The sequence below is a fragment of the Protopterus annectens genome, chromosome 14.part0 (assembly GCF_019279795.1).
Source record: "Protopterus annectens isolate FY-2018-M chromosome 14.part0, PAN1.0, whole genome shotgun sequence".
NCBI lineage: Eukaryota > Metazoa > Chordata > Ceratodontiformes > Protopteridae > Protopterus > Protopterus annectens.
The window spans coordinates 1,028,340,845-1,028,360,190 of NC_056748.1; the positions used below are offsets into that span (position 1 = coordinate 1,028,340,845).

Here is a 19,346-nt window from a genome sequence, read left to right on the forward strand (position 1 = left end):
ATAAACATTGTACAACACATATTTTTACACAATCCAGCATTACATAAATTGCTCGGTTCCTGCCTTCCCTTTAACCATTACTCTTCCACAAAAAATTATTCTGCATATAATGATTCTCACTTCTTTCTATCTAAATTTGCTCCTACCTTTCTAAAGCTCCCATTTCCCATTCTTTCATCTATCTTACAATATTCACTACTTTTAAAACTTCACCTGGTTTAGACTTTGATTTCCATTTTCTAGTAATTGCTTTTTTGGCAGCCACCAGAAACTGAAGACCTTACAATGAAAAGGCAATTCAAATCCTGTACCCCAGTTGAAAATAATGCATTTCCTTAGTTACACGCATTTTCTCACCCAATATTTCTGACAGAGTACTCTGCAGGGAATTTTAAACACCGACAACACAATTCACTCCCAAAACGTATGTTATCAGTTAATCACACCACTAATATTTGCCATCTACAGGATAAAAAATTCTTGGTGGAGTCTGCTTGGAGTATAAAAATACCCATGCAAACATTTTGAAGGAAAAATACTACATCTTCTAGACTTTGTTGCATATTTGGGAGACATACACATGTCCTCCCATAATTTTCTTGTGAATTGCTAATCTATTCCATCTCTCCAATCTTTTCTACCTCCTTTAGTGGATTCAAAACTATTGTGCAATATTTTATATGCCCTACTAATTATCCCTTTAACAGCTGCTTCTGTTCTAGCTAACTAAACTCAGAGAAGGCCTTTTTCCACTTAAGATTCCCAGATCCCTTTCTCTTTGCCTACACTCCTGTACCAATCACTGATAGGGAAGGCAGTTTCTAGCGGCAGTCCAACACTTCAAGAGCACAAACCGCTTTCCCCTTGTTTATTGATGTAAAACATTACATAGTGTTGCCTGTTGTCACAAGGCCTCGAGTGTCTGAAATATGGCCACTGACTCTTCCATTTAAATTCTTGTTCTGTGTTGCATTCCAAACTCCTTGAACTATGTTGTTCTGAGAGTCTGCGCCCCCGCAGCCAAGTTCGAATCAACTGTAGTTAAGGTCTAACTGTGGGAATATAGCACGAAGGGCATCCCTTTGTTCTGCCGACCTGCTTGGATAACCATTATAGCCCTAGTGAAACACAGTGGATCAAAGGAATCTTCTCTTCAAGGGACAGACTGCTGGCTCAAAGTGGACCTTAGGCACCATCAGAGTTACTTCATATGCATCCCTTTCATCATGCCATGGATATATAATAAAAAAATTTCAAAAACTTTTTTACTTGAGGTAGGGGGGATGTAAGGGAAGACAAACAGAGATGGCCTAAAAATTAATCTAGACAGAAGATAAAGAAAGCCCAGAGTATATTCACTCACACAAATACTGTAGAACCAAGACTTTATGGCTTCAAAGAGAGTTCCTAGTTATGGTCATGGAACCAACTAGCAAATCATTTCCACTTACCCATATACGATTTCCTAAAAGCAGGTTTCTGAGCAAGTCCATTCTGTGAGGCAACATGCAATTGCTCTTGGCCATTTTCAAAAGAAGGGAGAACCACTATTGTCTGGGCCTAACAGAAGTCATCATAATTATCTTTAGAGACAGTCCTTCTGCACCTTTAGAAGAATCCTCATTATCAGAAGAAAGGGTGAAAAGACATACAGAAATATTCTTGACCATGTAAATGAAAAGCATCCATCTTGCAGAAATGTGTGCAAAAATCCTGGAGCAGAATTTTTGTAATGCTCTATTGTGGCTTGAAACAAACAGATCTAGAAGTTTTCCTCACATATTGGCCAACTTTCATTCGAGGGGTCTATCCTGTTCCTGCTCAGCTTGCCTGCTGTATGTTTTGCTTTGATGAAATGCAGGTAGCCTGGAGGGATAGAGTAAACAGAATCTCAAATTCTCAAGTTACCACAGCTAGCCTGCTAAGGGGGAAGAACTGGTTCCTCCTTGTTTATGCACCACACCACTGTGGTGTTGATTACTTAGTAGAAGGCAGCACCACAGGGGCCAAGAGAAAGTGATGAGTGGTCCAGGGAACAACAGACGGCCACAGCACAGTCAACTATCAGCAGCAGAGATGAGGAAGCCGGAGTCTGTTGATCTGGGAGGGCTTGGTCAAGTTACCAGGACTCAGGTCCATGTCCTTGCTGCAAAAAGTGCCTGACAAGAGGTTCACCGAACTTTGAACAGGCATTCTTAACTCCTGACAGAAAAGTTCTGAGGAAAAACTCTAAACATCATCTCCAGTGCCTAACATCACTTTTGACAGGAAAAAAAAGTACTCTTCCTCACAAAACATAACCAAGGTGTTTGACAAGCAGGTAGCAGAGCTTACAATAGTTGGTCAAACAACCTGACAGAACAAGTTTTGAGGTAAACATTTTTAATGATTAAAAAACGTATGGCTTTGGAGGTGAACACCTTTATTGCATTATCACTTAAGACATAGGCAAACACACATTTATATAAAAGAAAACATACCATGTTAACATATTCACAGTTATAAACATTGTACAACACATATTTTTACACAATCCAGCATTACATAAATTGCTCGGTTCCTGCCTTCCCTTTAACCATTACTCTTCCTCAAAAAAATTATTCTGCATATACGATTCTCACTTCTTTCTATCTAAATTTGCTCCTACCTTTTCTAAAGCTCCCATTTCCCATTCTTTCATCTATCTTACAATATTCACTACTTTTAAAACTTCACCTGGTTTAGACTTTGATTTCCATTTTCTAGTAATTGCTTTTTTGGCAGCCACCAGAAACTGAAGACCTTACAATGAAAAGGCAATTCAAATCCTGTACCCCAGTTGAAAATAATGCATTTCCTTAGTTACACGCATTTTCTCACCCAATATTTCTGACAGAGTACTCTGCAGGGAATTTTAAACACCGACAACACAATTCACTCCCAAAACGTATGTTATCAGTTAATCACACCACTAATATTTGCCATCTACAGGATAAAAAATTCTTGGTGGAGTCTGCTTGGAGTATAAAAATACCCATGCAAACATTTTGAAGGAAAAATACTACATCTTCTAGACTTTGTTGCATATTTGGGAGACATACACATGTCCTCCCATAATTTTCTTGTGAATTGCTAATCTATTCCATCTCTCCAATCTTTTCTACCTCCTTTAGTGGATTCCGAAAACTATTGTGCAATATTTTATATGCCCTACTAATTATCCCTTTAACAGCTGCTTCTGTTCTAGCTAACTAAACTCAGAGAAGGCCTTTTTCCACTTAAGATTCCCAGATCCCTTTCTCTTTGCCTACACTCCTGTACCAATCACTGATAGGGAAGGCAGTTTCTAGCGTGCAGTCCAACACTTCAAGAGCACAAACCGTTTTCCCCTTGTTTATTGATGTAAAACATTACATAGTGTTGCCTGTTGTCACAAGGCCTCGAGTGTCTGAAATATGGCCACTGACTCTTCCATTTAAATTCTTGTTCTGTGTTGCATTCCAAACTCCTTGAACTATGTTGTTCTGAGAGTCTGCGCCCCCGCAGCCAAGTTCGAATCAACTGTAGTTAAGGTCTAACTGTGGGAATATAGCACGAAGGGCATCCCTTTGTTCTGCCGACCTGCTTGGATAACCATTATAGCCCTAGTGAAACACAGTGGATCAAAGGAATCTTCTCTTCAAGGGACAGACTGCTGGCTCAAAGTGGACCTTAGGCACCATCAGAGTTACTTCATATGCATCCTAATCCAAGGGACCATTAGTACTACTAGGTACATGGCTTCTATTGTAACTTGAAAGCTGTCCACAGACCACTGATGTGGTGGAGGCAATATACTCTAGTGCCCTGAGGCAATCTCTTGCCCAGGCACTTCTTCCTCTGCCACCTCCTGAAGTATCATGACAGATATTTCATTATTCTCAAGGCAGATAGGCTCTTAGGCTGCAGGAATTCAGATGGGATATAAATAATATTGGTCTGGAGGGGTTAACGGTTGATCTGGGATTATTAAAGGAAATGAGGTTTTTGAAGAGTCCATAGTGAACTGCAGAGCCCTCTCCACCTCCTCTTGGAACAGCCTAGATGAAGGCAGGCATTTTGACAGAAATATATGTGAATAACCTTTGTTCTGCATTATACAATCACTGTAGCCAGGCATCTGGTGAATCCACAGGTACATTAGTCAGTCCAAATGACATGGTGGCAAAATGAGTGTGGGTGACCCCCATCTTTAACCAGAGACATAGCTGGCTCATCTAGCTTCCCATGCCAATCCCATACACTTGCATCCCACCACCACAGAGCAAAACAAACAAAAAAAAGGACTTCTACTTACTGCAGAAAGCTGACTGGCTTACTACAGTACAGCAGGTACTCATACCCCAAGAAAATCCAAGTCCCCCCCCCCACCAAGAAATGAAGAGAAAGGTGCCTTTCTATACTGGCATTTCAGTACAGAAAAAAATTAAACTGCAGATCTCAGTTGTGCCCCCTATCACTTTGACCCCAGGGCAAGTGCCCCCTTTACCCCGCACTTCCTATGCTACCGTCTTTAACATATGCTGAGGAGCCATTGGTTCATTTAGTTATATGAAGGTAGGTATACTTGAGACCCAAGGTAACCATCAGGACTTGAGGAAACACGAGTGGTAGCACAGCCTACAATGTCAACATCACAAATTCTGAGATGCCGATGCGAGTATTGAGCCTTGAGAGATCCAAAATGGGCTGCACAGGTCCTTCTTTCTGGGCAACAGGAACACTCTTCAACAGAGCACCTTATCTGGTCCTGTCTTAACTGAGGTTCTATTACTCCAAGTAACAGGGGGTACTACACTGCAGTGGGACTAGATGCACTTGATCTTTTGATACAGAGGTAAGGGACTGATACTTTTCATTAAAAAAAAAAAAAAATTAACCATAACGGAGACTATTTGCAACACCCATTTATCTTTTGTGATACTCACCCAGGTCTTCTAAGCACAAGAGTTTCCATTCCTGCCATCTTTAATTTGATGAAGAAGGTACAGGGAAAGGCTGAGGGTGGAGGACATCCATGTAGTCATGGCTGTTCTCTGGGAGGTTAAGGGCCTGGGCATCCTTAGGCTTCCTATTTTTTTCTTATAATAACCCTGCTTATGTTTCAACTGTTAGCTAATTTTTCTTTACCTGCAAAAATAGGCCCTGGTTTAGATAGGTCATTTCTGTCATAAAAGGGTGAAAATATTTTTTACTGGCTATACACTTACCCCTTTCCTCCATTTTCTTTAATACTTCACCACTGGAACTCCCAAAGAGCAGTTCCTTATTCTTGGGTGCATTTGCCAGCTGCACTTTCACATCCACGGGCAGGGGCTGTACCCTTAGCCAAGTACGTTTGCTTATCAGATACACATTAGCTAACAGCCTGGATGTGGTATTAACAGCATCACAACCACACTTAGCAGCGTTTTGCCATCGAAAGTCTGGGTAAGATCTAGGAATTTAGTCCTTTTGTTCTAGGGCAGTAACCTGAAACTTGGTCACGTGTGCTTATCAGTTGACGGCATTGAAAGTCAAAACAGCAGAAGTGCATACTTTCTTACCAAACTGTATGCAAAATTCTGCTTTCCCTATCATCTGGGCAAGTACTGGGAGAAGGAATCAATTTGGACACCACTGCTGGATCCACCACAGGTTCTTCTATAGGAACTTGTGGGACTTTTGAACCTTGTAAAGCCCATCAGGATTGTTAGGGGCAAAAGGCTGGATTTTCCAGTTACTTATAGGCAGTCAACAGCCATTCTCTACAGTTCCCAAAACTGTAGGTAATGCCAAAGGCTTAGGAAAATACCTTTTTTCAGGGGATCTTATGCCTCTTTTGCTTTACCTAGAAGTAGACAGTTTCCAAATGAGGTGAGACACGATGGCCTCAATACCAGTGTCTTACATCAATAGTCATCATCATCTTCTCAGAAGCAGTATCCCACTTTTCTTTTCACAGAAGAAACTCTAGACAGAGTGTTAATATGGACTTGGCTGCAGGCTCTGCAAAGCCTGAAGGAACCCTTGAGCTAAGGCAACTGATTGCTTGGAAACAGCCTGAGCTAGATAGCAGGCTAGTAAGAAACACCAAAAGCCTGGAGTCCAGGCAACTGCAGAGAGTCAGGAGATGTGCTATAGGTATTATGTTTCACAGTCCTCTTAGCTGCGACATCCACCTTGGAGATCTTGGCTTCGGGATGGGAATCCCAAACATCTAACATTATTTAGAATCTCCTCCTTCACAAAGCTGGCTGTTACACCGTCTCCTTATGAAATCATGATGTGGGAGATGGCTACCAACATCCGCAATGGAGTGTCTGCTCCAACAACTGCATCATGATCCATGGCTTAGTAGAACATGCGTATAGCTTTTAGCAAGTTGACTTCCGGTAAGACCAGAGTACAAAGAAGTCTGTAATGTGTGATCCGAGGGCTGAGATAACACCTCAACAGGCCAGACCATCCTTGAGTCGAGATGGGATGGTGGCCACAGAAGTCACATAATCAAGGCCCATATCTGCCACTGCCTTAATCCTTAATATTCTTTTTCTTTTTTTGGGGGGGGGGGTAAGGATGCTAAATCTGAGAATGAACTGGTAGGCAACAAAACAGAACAGGTGTGGCCTCAAGTCCCTTTCTATCTAAGACAGCTTTTCAGGGTAAAGTAACCTAATGATAAAAGTTTTTGAAGTAAATCTCAATCAAACCCTATGGACCTTAACATCATGTTCCAGACCTGAGCAAAAACAATGCAACACAATGGGTCAGTCTTTGGGAAAAATCTGAATACTGCAAAAACATCTGCCTTTTATAGAGGTCTAAAAACCATAAAAACACAGATGGACATCTGAGTAAACTAGATGATGCAAGGTTACCATCAGCAAAGCTAAAAATTGCTAAAAAAACAACAAAGCAACCAGAAAATCTGCCAATAGAATGCTTATTTTGTACGGAGTACTACAGCAAGCAGAACACAATCCGAGTACTGCTGCAACAGCACTGCATAAGTTGTGAACTGGGCAGAAAAGATTTAAAATGGTGAAGGAGGAAGTTAGGTTTCATACAGGGAATATCCCGACATCCCCGACAGCTGATGTCCATCACACACAGAAAAAGAAGGCTGCTAAGCACAGAGAGTTGGGTCAGATGCTGGTCCTTCTGAGGCTAAAGCCCCAGTAGTAAGGATTATTGTAAGAGTAACCTAAATGAAGAACACCCCGTAATTTATTATTAAAGGTCATACTCTGAAGAATGTGAAGTTTCAAATTCGTCTAGATAAATCTTAGAAAAGGAACAATGTCAATAATCACAAATTCAAACCCCCTACTGAGCAAGCGCCATCATTTCCCTACTTATATTAGCATTGTGTCTACAGCAGACTTGTCCTCATCATTTAAACCAGTAATAATGAGAACATACAGATAGACAACCTTAAAGTTAAAAAAAAAAAATACAAATTCCTGACGTCCTCCAGTTTACATCCAAGCAAGTAGGAAAGAGGGTTTCTTTCACAGCATCTATTTTTTCATGCTTGTGTAGCTTTTTCTGCAATAAAATTTGTAAAGCTTTAAAAACATATAATCTTAGTGACACTGTGGAACTTTTACCAGAGTACAAAATAATCTTTCATGTGAAGAACCCAGACAACACATGCATTCAATGTGAAAAAAAAGTCTCTGTGCGACCTACTACGAGCGTAATCTAACAATGTATAACACCTCATTTTGTCACATATTTCAAATATAAAACAATTAATACTTACCAACTGGAAACATTTAGACAAAGAAGAAATACTGAATGAGGAACTACTTTGGAATGGAACATGAAATCAAGCAAATAACAGTTCTGAACCACATATAAATGAAGATGGCACCCATCAGTGCAAACTTTATAAGGACTTGTACAGCTCTCTGGGTGGTATGATAATTGCGAAAGACTAGTGCCACATTTGCAGGAAGATGTTCAAATAAATGAATTCATGCTGAATAAGAATAATTAATGCTGTGGAGTAAAAGCCCAAATTCTATGCCATGTCTCCCTGAAGAAAGATTGCACATTACTGCATAAAAGGAAACTATAAAGAAATGCAAAAAAGCATGACTAACTCCCAAAGAAAATCCTCTAGTTTAAGGCATGCCATCTATTAAGCTGCTTTCAACTAACCAGGACAGTGTTTATAAAAAATGTGTTACAGAGAGTCACGTCATAATGTAATATGCTCACCTTGCTATTTATCAGAGAAGCTGGTCTCAAAGAAAAAAAAGTGTAACTGAAAAATGCCATCAACCGTAAGGCAGAAAGTAAACAGAGAAAGCACACAAAAATCCATATCTTGAACAATGCAAAGTGGGAGAAAAAAAATGCTCCTGGGAGGTCAGAAAGGTCTGGTACAAGTCACTTCCCCAATGTTCACTCCATGAAAATCTGCATCAATGAACTCTTCCACTACAGTAGGCTATTTTTTTAAACCAGGCATGGGCAAACTACGGCCCGGGGGCCACATGCGGCCCGTTAAACGTTTTGATTCGGCCCGCCAAACTTGAAAACATTTAATAAATTAACCTTGTTAATGTTTTATTTCCCCTGCAATTCTGATGTTTCCTCACTAGATGGCGCACTCTAGATATATTGGCTTTGTTGAGGTGAAGCGTAGGCCTATTACTCAACGTTTGCACTTTACCCTTTGACCCACTGCCCCTCTATGAAGTTGATGTGCTGGCTAAAAAAGGAGACCAACAACACTGCTCCCATTAAAATGTGTGTGTCTCCGTGATACGCACGTTGTTAAAATAAACAGTGCACGCAGATCAAATATAACGCTTCACAGACTGACTTGCTGCAACTGTTTCGTCCTTGCACTGGTCGTTGTTGACTTTTGGCACCGGGGAAACAAATTGAATAAAAGGAACAGGACAAGTACATCTGCATCTCCTACCGTTTTTGAAAAAAAAGACAGTCAGGAGGAGAGTGATGGTGATATCCTGAAGGATAACAGAACTTTCAGTGCTTTAAAATAAAATGGTCATTTATTTGATTTTCAGTGTTTAAAGACTCATTTCGAAGTCAGAGATTTTATTGTAATGCTTTTCTTCATTTTCATTGGAAATTAAAGCACATGTTTTCTCCATATCCCAAGATGTGTATTTTTCCCCCAATGAGGTGATGTTTTCAAAGCATGCCATCTATCTGCTCCTGTTCCGGCCCCTTTGTCAAATGTTAGAACTCAATGTGGCCCACGAATCAAAAAGTTTGCCCACCCCTGTTTTAAACACATGGATACTATACAACCAATCAATGACTGTCAATATTCCCATGAATCACTTCAAAACCAACCAAGGGGCAAATCAAAGAAATGCAATATACTCAACTAGGTAAGCAGCACATGACCTTCACAACAAGAATTCATGTAGGTTCATAGGTTGGTACTATGCTATCGGCCCAAGGGCCTATACAAGCCTAGCCATAACAATTCTCTGGATATTTCTTCCCACATTATTTACTTCCCTGGACCCCTGTATAGCAGGGCGACTGACATGATCCCTGGGGTGAATTTCCTATCTCCCATACAGTTAATGTTAAATGAAAGTACTGTGAACTCTTGGATTATAAGTTTGCCTATGGATATACCAATGTCCTCCATAAAGACAAACATTTCTTTAAACAGTTAAAACATTTCTAACTGACAACATACATGCACATACAAAAATGCAAAAATGCTCAAGTTCAGATACTGGGAAAAACAAAACAAAAAACTTACCATTTAAACTGATTTCAAATGCTCCGGTGGACAAGCACTGTGTTTCTATAATGTTGCATAAGAAGAAGGTCATCAGACATGCAAATATCTAAAAAAAAAAAAAAAAAAAAAGCAACAGTAACTATGTGACATAAGTAAAATCACTGCACTCATTCTCCAAGTAATCCAATCCACTGTTAAATCTTATTTGAACAATGGGAGTGTGAATGAACTGCTGAGTTGATGGTGATAGCCCTATTCTATACTTTTTTCCAAATTGGTACACATGGCCAAACATTTAAAAAGCAAGCTTCCAAAACAATCAAAGAAATTCTAATGGTGCACTTCCATTTTCTCCTACATGCAAAACTATTTTGCAGGTGGTTTGTGTAACTAATTCAAACACACACAAACAATATATCTATAGGTGTATCTATTTGTGTGTGTTTTTAAACACCTTTGTTAAAAATGATCACTTAAGGCAGAGAAATGTATAAATAGCAAACAAATCATATTAAACATCTGTTGTATTTAGGATTATAACTTTTTTTTAACAAATGTTCACTCCAACATTACATACATTACTTAATTTCTGCCTTTCCTTAAACCTCATTCCTCTTCCTGTCTCACCACGCTCCTTAACATTATGATCCATGTACTGGTCCCACAAATTCCACTTACTTCTCTGCGAGTAGAATCTGTGGGACCAATACAAATTCCACTTCTATGTAATTTGCTCTTTCCTTTTTCTAAATATCCCATCTCTAGTTTTTTTCAAACCCCTTTAAAACATTCAGTACTTCAAATAGAGTTGGTTTAGATTTTGATTTCCATTTTATAGTAATTGCTTTTTGGCAGTCAATAGCATTAAAGTGAATTTCTTTACCCCAGCTCAAAAGAATACATTTCCTTAGTTACAGCCATTGCTTCCCCAACATTTCTGAAGCATACTCTGTAGGGAATTTTTAATCTCTGCCAACTTGTTACATTCCCAAAAAACATGTTTCCAATTACCTCTCTCTTGTACAAGTTTCTCTGGGGTATTAAATACCCATGTAAAAACTTCCAAGCACAAATGCTAAACCTTCTGGCATTTGCTGCATACTTAGGAGTTTTACAGATGTTTTCAGACCGCACCCTTGTCAATTGCCTTCCCACTCTCTTCCCAATCTCTTTTTTAACCTTATTTGATCAATTCTTATGGTTACGATGCAATATTTTACATGTTCTACTAATTATCAGCTTTTTCAACAGCAGCTTCTGTTCTAGCACTTAGCACTTCCGTATCACTTTCTCTTAGCCTATACTCTGGTACCAACCTGAAAGGGAAGGCAGCCTCTAACCTGCAATCCATTGTCTTGTCAGATTCTATCACTGGACCTCTCTAGGTCATGAATGACCGAAGTTAATTTGGACTGTGATGGCATTACTTAAGGTTTAAGTTTTCTGCTGCTAGTTTTCTCCTTTCCAGCTTAGAGACTGAAAATACAAAGTCAAATTCTAATTAATTCTTTACTATAGTATTATCTGCACTGCAACACAAGGCATTTACAGCTGTTGCTTGTTTGGCTATACTTCCCCCCTTTCTTATACAGAAGTACAGTGTCCATGACATCACGACATTTGAGGAGAGTTTATTTCGCAAACTGGCTTATGTTTTTTTTTTGTTGTTATGAAAATCTTTACTTTTCTTGTTGCATGAGTGTACAGTGTCAAAAGTCTTGCTGTTTTTACCTCTTTTCATATTTGCTTTCTATAAGCACAGGTTTAAACTTAGTTTAGGCATAGCAGGCAAGGTTTTCAGTTTTGCCCCTCTGACTAGAATACATTCTACATAAAGTAGATCTGAAACGCTCTCCACACTGCCAATTTTACTGAAACCTGTGTGCACAACTTCAGGTTCTGCCCTTGCTTGTTCTGCAGCAACAACCAAGCTCACAAATCTATTGTTGTACTATAACAGATCAGGTTAGCCTGTCTACAGCATTAAGAACAAGAACGCATTCGCTATTTTCGCAATTAATTATTTCTTTCTGCTTCAGAAGTTTATGGAATGTCTGAGAATGATTTTCCTTTTGCAGATCAGTTACAGCAGTGTAACTACTACACTGGGCACCTTTCAAGACCTAGACTTAATGTCTAACTCCTGCAACACATTTGCCAAGTAGTTTGTTTTTCTGTACTTTTGAACCATTTAATACACAGCCTTTTCAAGTTATTCACATGCAAAGGACAACTTTTTTCTCTTACAAATTTATTTTGTTGTGTGAGCTGGGACAAAATATTTTGTTTTTGGTTTAGGGAAGGGATTTCCTTTTATTTCACCATTGTGAGAAAGTGTCTGTGTGCAGTCCTTACTTTTATTCTCTCTCTCTCTGAACCATGCTTTCAGCAATTCACCTTCAGTTTGCACATACTGATACTTAGTTTTTGAAGTTATAAACAACACTGTCAACGGTTTGCAAATCAAATATTTTGTGCTTCTCTCTCTATAAAACACTAGTTTGGATTTGAACCATACTTCTCTTCTGTTTGAAACCTCATTTCTCTGTTTTTTTTTTTTTCTGGTCTATGTACCATATTTCTAAACTCTAATGTTTCTCTCTACATTTGGGGAAAAACAGGCTCCATTTCACATTAACTTGACCTATTAACTTGACCTACTTGTAGGAGCCAAGTTAATCTCTGTAATTTTTTTTTACATATCTTTCTTCAGTTTTCATTCTCTCTGTTCATAGCAATCCAAATGCTATCTTAATTGCAGCCACTTGCTCATTTATGCTGGTTGTACCAATTTACTTAGCACTCTCAAGTTCATTATGCTGTTTCACTTCTTAAATTTGCAAAAAGAAGTGTGTCTTGTGCATAATGCAATAATTTATAGGTTCTTAGGAGGTTACTAGGCTATTCGCCCTAGGACCTTTAGAAGCCTAACCACGATATACTCTTGTTCCCTTACTGACCAAGTTGTATGGTCTATATTTGTAGCATGAACCTATGACCAGCACTGGCCTTATCCAAGAGGGACATAGGCGACACCCCCAGGGTAAATTGACGGTCTTCCCATCCAGTTGTCTAAGTTGCACTTAAATAGGGTCACTGAGGAGCTTTGTTTTATGTGAACTGGGAATTTGTTCCAGAGGAGTGGTAATCTCTGGGAGACATCTGTCTTTCCAGCATGTCCCGTTAATGTTGCAGACTAGGTTAAGATCCATAGAGTGAGTGACTCTTATCCCATTAGACTTTCAGATATGCAGCACTTCCATTAAGCTAGGGTCCGAGACTGCTCTGTAGGCCAGGCACAAGTCGCCTCTCAGCAGCCTAGAAGATACAGATTACAGTGATAGGGCTTCAGTTTGTCCATGTAGGTTAGGTGTTGAAGGCCCTGAATTTTCTTGGCGAGAAATCTCCGAGGTCTGTCCAGCTGCAGCAGGTGTCAGGCGTGGTACATACAGAAGGGAGTGTTGTACTCTATTAGTGGTCTGATGAGGGATGAGTACAGGGGAGTTATTGCATCCTTAGCTCTGGATGTTATGCCCTTACTTATGAGATGTGCAACATAGAAGGCCTTCTTAACCACTGTGGACACAAGGTGACTGAAGTTAAGGTTGCTATCAAACTGTGTTCCCAAATCTCTCACCACAGGTTTTGAGCAAAGGGGGTATGTTAATACTGTAATTTGCAGGGACCTCCCCTTTGCCGAAAGGGATAACGCATTTTTTATGTTTAGTTTAAGTCTGTGCTTTGGCATGGATCATTTGTCTGTGTAAGCCCTTATTGTAGTATGTCAACCTTGTTGGGGGACTCAAAGATTGCACCCAGTTCCCAGTCACTGGCGAACTTGGTAAGCAACAGGCCCTCTATTTTCACCTGGACTTCTGAGAAACAGATTCCAAGTAGTAGGGGGCCCAACACAGATCCCTGTGGTACACCACTGGTAACTAGTCTACTGGTAGAGGTGGAATCCCCAACTTTGACAGTATATGTTTCGTCAGTGAGACTACTCATCTACTAAACATATGGGTTAATTCCCAATGATGCCAGAGTTGGGGGGATTGTGTCAAAAGCCTTGGCTAAGAAAAGATAGGCTGTGTGTACTGTTTTGCCTTCATCCAGGCCTTTGGTGATATTTGCCTGTTTTACTTGGCCAGCTCTTCTGTTGGTCAAGGATAGACTACAACATTTTAAAACACACTTTTTACTGCTGTTTTCAGAAACCATCTGTTCCAAATTTAGTATTGATTCTCTCTCTGCCTTTCAACAGCATTCCCAGTTTACTTTTATATTTCTATGTTTTCAGTCAGGGCCCTGACCTTTTCTCACAGTACATATTGTTACTACTGGATGGCCACCTGTTGTACAGTCAACACTTTTCTGAAAAGTTCTCCATTACTCCCTTCACAAGTTTCTCCTTTGAGCAATCTAATTTCTGAAACAAACGCTGTTCTTCAGCATCGCACAGGAGTTGATTCACATGCTTGTGTAACAAAACACACTTACCTTTTTTAGACATTATACCTCACACAAGTTTTAGTTTCACAAAATGCTGCCTTAGTTATACCAAAGACATTGCTCAGCAAACAACCTTGAATGTTGCAAATCCATAACAGAGAAAATTTTCAAGGCAACCTTTTTAATGGTCATGAGGATCCACTTTTATTGCTTACGTAAATTCATGTATGGGCACACAATTTTCTGTTTTTGCAGAGGTAACTGTTCTATCAGCTCTATAGTTTTCTCCCCACACACTGCTTACAGATCATTCACATGCAACAAAAGTTACCCAGTACACTTTTCTTGTCAGTGCACTACTCTTTCCTGCCTCAAGATTCTTTTTTTTTTTTATAAGATGCAGGGTAACCCAAACAATGTAGAAATACTACTTGAAGCAATGCTTTCAGAGCACCATACAGTATGGTCTCCAGTTTAAAAACACTTCACACTCTGTTAAGTTTCATCACAAAGAGCAACTCGGAGTGTGCTGTGGGGTCAAATATTTGTAATTTCTACAGCAAATGGAATATTACATGCTTAGTTACCTTATTTTCTTGACTCCATGTCCAAATTCTTGGTGTTTCTATATCCAAAAGAGGAAATGGGTTGTATCCAGTAATAATCAGTACAATTACTGCCAACTTGAAATAGGAAACAAATGTAGCAATATATCTGAAAAGAAAAAAAGGCATCAATGCTGTAAGAAAATGAAGTGCAAAAAGCTCCATTTTTGATGGCTTTGCTGTTTATTCATCTCCCTTACAATGATATAACAGGCACATTTCACTTGGAATGACACTGTGGCAGTAACTTAATATATCTGCCCCATCTGTAATGCATACATTTGAATGGTTAGTCCTGAACAGAGTGTCAACCCATCCAATGGCACAAACTACCAGTGCAAAAGTTTATTAAAGACCAGAAAAAAAAAAAAGATGTTGCACTAAACCTTTAGCCCCCCCTCAGTATGCTCATTTCCACTCCCAAATCTAGAGAGATGTGAATTAACCACTCTCAGAATATGTATACAATTGTAAAATGCAGTTTTTTGCTCTATACTATGTATAAATCTTTATCTAACATGCATCATTTTCAGCTTTTCTCCCCAGGCCACTGCTGATAAGGGGACCATGTGCTCAGTTGGAAATTCCTGGTCAACAAATTAGATTGGTTAGACAGACAGTTCTAGGCTAGCTGCCCTTGCAGGCCATTTAAGCTTAGCCAATATCTATTTTGGTGCTTGAATTAACCTTTCCCCCATTTGGTGTTAGACTGCCCTTATCCATACCATGGTCAATAATTATGCATTACCCCAAAGATGAAAAACTGTGACCCAGAGGGTGACAGGACTAACAAGTACACTCATCCATTTACCTGCATAACTGAATAAACTACAGGAAACTTCAACAAGTCTCCGAGATCTGCTAGCTAAAGTAATTTTATCTGGACTTTATTTTTTATTTTATTTTACATTTGATTACCAGAAAAGTCCGACTGGACACAGGTCCATTTTCAGCGGAGGCCTGGGGAGAAAAGCTTCAGTTAACAATACAGTACATAAAAGATAATTTGAGCATACTTATATGAATACATTTTAGCATAAATTGAGCAATGATTAATAATTTATTGTCGTAAGGAATATATACAGTCCATTAAGTTTGAAAAAGTACAAGTTTTTTTTTGCGTGTGCGGGTTTGTGTGTAGTAAGATAGGAATTAGTTCTGAAAAGTACATATGATTGGTTAGAATAAGTATTCCAGGAGGAAAGAGGAGCAAACAGGTGGTCCTTAGCAGAATCCTTGCAACAGTGGAGTGGCATGGATTAACCTGGGGAGTCGCATGAGCAAAGCAAATTGTTTGAATAGTGGGTTTTGAGGAGTTTTTTTAAATTGGAAAGCAGATGTTGTAGAAGTTATATGGTTTTGGGGCAAGTTCCAGATTCTGGCTATAGTACAAGCAAAGAGATTTACCAGCATCATTTTTCTATTTGATGACATTTATAAGGTTTTGGTTCCTAGATCTTAAGTTTCTGGTGGTGGTGTAGGGCTGAATTAGATACTGTAGTGCTGGGGCTTTGTCAGGGAGGTAGTAAAGCTTGTGTGCAATTGAGAGTTGATTAAGTAGCAGTAGTTGGGGCAGCTCAAGCCAACTGAGCTGCTTGAGGGAAAGACAGTGATGGGATCTATGAGAGGTGTCAGTAGCAAACTTGGCAATCGTGTTGTAATACGATTCCATTTTGTTAAGTTTGGTGTGGCGAAGATTTGTCAAGATAGGGGAGGCATAAGGGAGGATGGATAAGAGGTGAGTCCTTGCAATAATGGCTTTGGTATGACTGGTCATGAACTGTTTGTTCCTGTAAAGGAGACCAAGCTTTTTATTTTCTTGAATGATTGGGCTATGTGTATGTCAAATTTAAGATTATCAATTACTACACCTAGTAGTTTTGTGTGTGTTGGGGTGATTATGATGTTATCTTTGGAGTTTATGGTGAAATTGTCGTTTAGAGGAGGAGATCTAAGAGAATTGTTTATTTTTTTTGGGATTAAGAACAAGTTTGATGTTAGTGAACCATGCTTTGTCTAAAGTAAAGTTATTTTGCGTTAAGGTTTGAAGTTTATTTAAGGTGAGGGCAGCACATATAATGGTGGTGTCGTCTGCATATTGCACACATGAGGCAGAGGGTGAGGAAGCAGCTATCTGATTTGCAAATAGGGTAAATAGTAAAGGACCGAGAATGAATCCTTGAGGGACTCCTATGGATACTGGTAATAGGGAGGACAATTGGTCTTTCCATAGAACTGCTTACTGATGACCTGATAAGTAGCTATTGAACCATGATGGAGTGGAGGAGTTTATGTTAAGGGAAGACAGAGTTTTGAGACGCATGCTATGGTTTACTATGTCGAAGGCTTTAGAGAAGTCTAAGAATATGGAGGATACGAAAAGTCCCTTGTTTCGATGGTGATGGATTATGTTGGTAAATGACAGTAGTGCTGTTGTGGTGCTATGGGAAGGTCTAAAGCAATGCTGAGATTTGGATAGTAGGTTGTTTTTCAGTAGGTATAGCATTAGTTGTGAATGAACTACTTTCTCTAATATTTTTGATAAAGGTGATAGAACTGCGATTGGGCGGTAGTTGGTGAGCTCAAGGGAGTTGCCACCTTTCTAAAGTGGAATAATATATGATATTTTCCATAAGTCGGGTACTTAACATTCAGATACTGATCTATTTATGAGAATGGACACAGGGTAGGCTATTGCTTCTGCTGATATTTGAAGGAAATCAGCTGGAAGTTTATCAGCTGCCAGTGTGGTTGGTTTAAGTTTTTTTGAGGAGTTTAACAGTAGCTTTTGTAGGCACTGGGTGCAGGGAAAAGCTAGAGGAATTGTTTTGTCTATTGAGGTGGATAGAGATGGCTGTTGGTGTGGGGTGGTGGTACTATTTTGGGTGTTGGCTAGAGCTTGGACTGTTTCGGTAAAGAATTTGTTAAATTGTTTGGGGGTGTTTTCATGCTTGTTTGGTAATACAGGTGTAGGAGTGGTGGATTTTCCTGGGTGCAGTAAGCTATTTATTGTGGCCCAGAATTTTTGAGGGTTGTGAATGTGTTTTTCTTGCAAGGTTTTATAGTAACTGGTTTTATCAAGTTTAAATTAGTTTTTTGGCTTTGTTGCAGAGTTCTAAATAGTTTTGTTTCAAGGTAGTGGTTTTGTCTTTATGAAATTGTAACCAGGCCTTGTCCCTATCTTTCATTATAGTTTTAGTGTCTTTTGGTAGCCAAGGGGCGTGGTTAGTTTTGACTCTAGTGGTACGGGAGGGTACATACTCTGTTCCCAATGTGAATAACTGGGATTATACCACATACAATTTGAGGGAATCCATGCATGGAATAAAGTATTTTGGAGACTCCATGTAAAATAAAAAAGTACATACAAATGGCTAACTATTTGTCCTACCTAGCTGCTAGCAATATGAAGTTTTATTCCTTTATATGCTGGCCAACCCCCCCCCCCCCCCCGCCTTCCAAAGGAGCTTATTTGCAATACTTAACCTGATATGAACGAAAATAAATTCAATACTCAGCCATTTTTGCCTCTCTGCATTGAAAGATGTGTAGTGGTTCAAAATAACGTTAGATGGAAAATAAATAATGCACAACTTCTACAGGCTTAAGTTTTTAAATCATCAATTTGTCTTATAGTCTTATTAACGCAACCCCCTACAAAACATTTCAATACTGACTACATATTATTGAAATTGTTTCAACAAACTTTACTAATAATAATAATTTTAAAATATACCAAGAACCCATTAGATTTCAATTCAAACAAAAAATGACATGCAGTCATATACATGCTGAAAGTAGTAGTTGATATTTTACTAAAACATGCATTTAATCTGTTTACTAAATTATGTAGTGTTATCTTTTAGACATGCATTTAATCTGTTTACTAAACTATGTAGTGTTATCTTTTAGACATGCATTTAATCTGTTTACTAAACTATGTAATGTCTATCTTTTAAAGGCCAACTGCTCAGAGCTGCTACCATTTTAACATTTAAAAAGAAAACAGTTTGTTTGTGTCTTTCGGCTTTTCCCGGTTAGGGGTCGCAACAGCGGAACTCCAGTCCACTAATGATTGGTAGTGGATTTTTATGTACCGGGTTACCAGCCCTGACGCACAATCTTCAACGAAAGCACGCCCCATTCACATATGCCTTCACACAGAAGACACTCTAGCTGAGAATTGAACGGGACAACGTCTTGCTATAAGGCGACACAGTAAGACGTGTTTTTGTTTTGTTAGTTTTGACAAACTGGTGGTAGTTTACTGAAACTGGGAGCTGGCACTGCAGAATCACCACTTCCCCATTTCCTCAGTCTGAGAAGAAGTGTGTGTGATGAGAATGTCAAATTGGTAAAACAATTCTGGACAAGGGCTGCAATTACCTGAGGTGTACTAAACTCTGGGGAGCTGGTGATTATTAACTCTACATTACCCAATTACAGGAATAGTTAAAATGGGTGTGGAAGGCATTGCCTACTACCAAAGGCAGCAGTACACAATTACAGTGTACCCTTAAGGTCAATTGTCCACTGAATAGTGATATCAA

General features: G+C 39.2%; 1 protein-coding gene across 1 annotated transcript in view; it reads right to left on the reverse strand.

Moving 5' to 3' along the window:
- Positions 1-19,346, reverse strand: part of LOC122789408 (selenoprotein T2-like) — a 122,843-nt gene that overhangs the window by 42,702 nt on the left and 60,795 nt on the right. Inside the window, exons 3-4 of the mRNA XM_044056833.1 lie at positions 14,779-14,905; positions 9,761-9,848 (exon numbers count right to left, since the gene is read on the reverse strand). Of these exons, the coding sequence (XP_043912768.1) occupies positions 9,761-9,848; positions 14,779-14,905 (215 nt within the window). The remainder of the gene's footprint in view (positions 1-9,760; positions 9,849-14,778; positions 14,906-19,346) is intronic.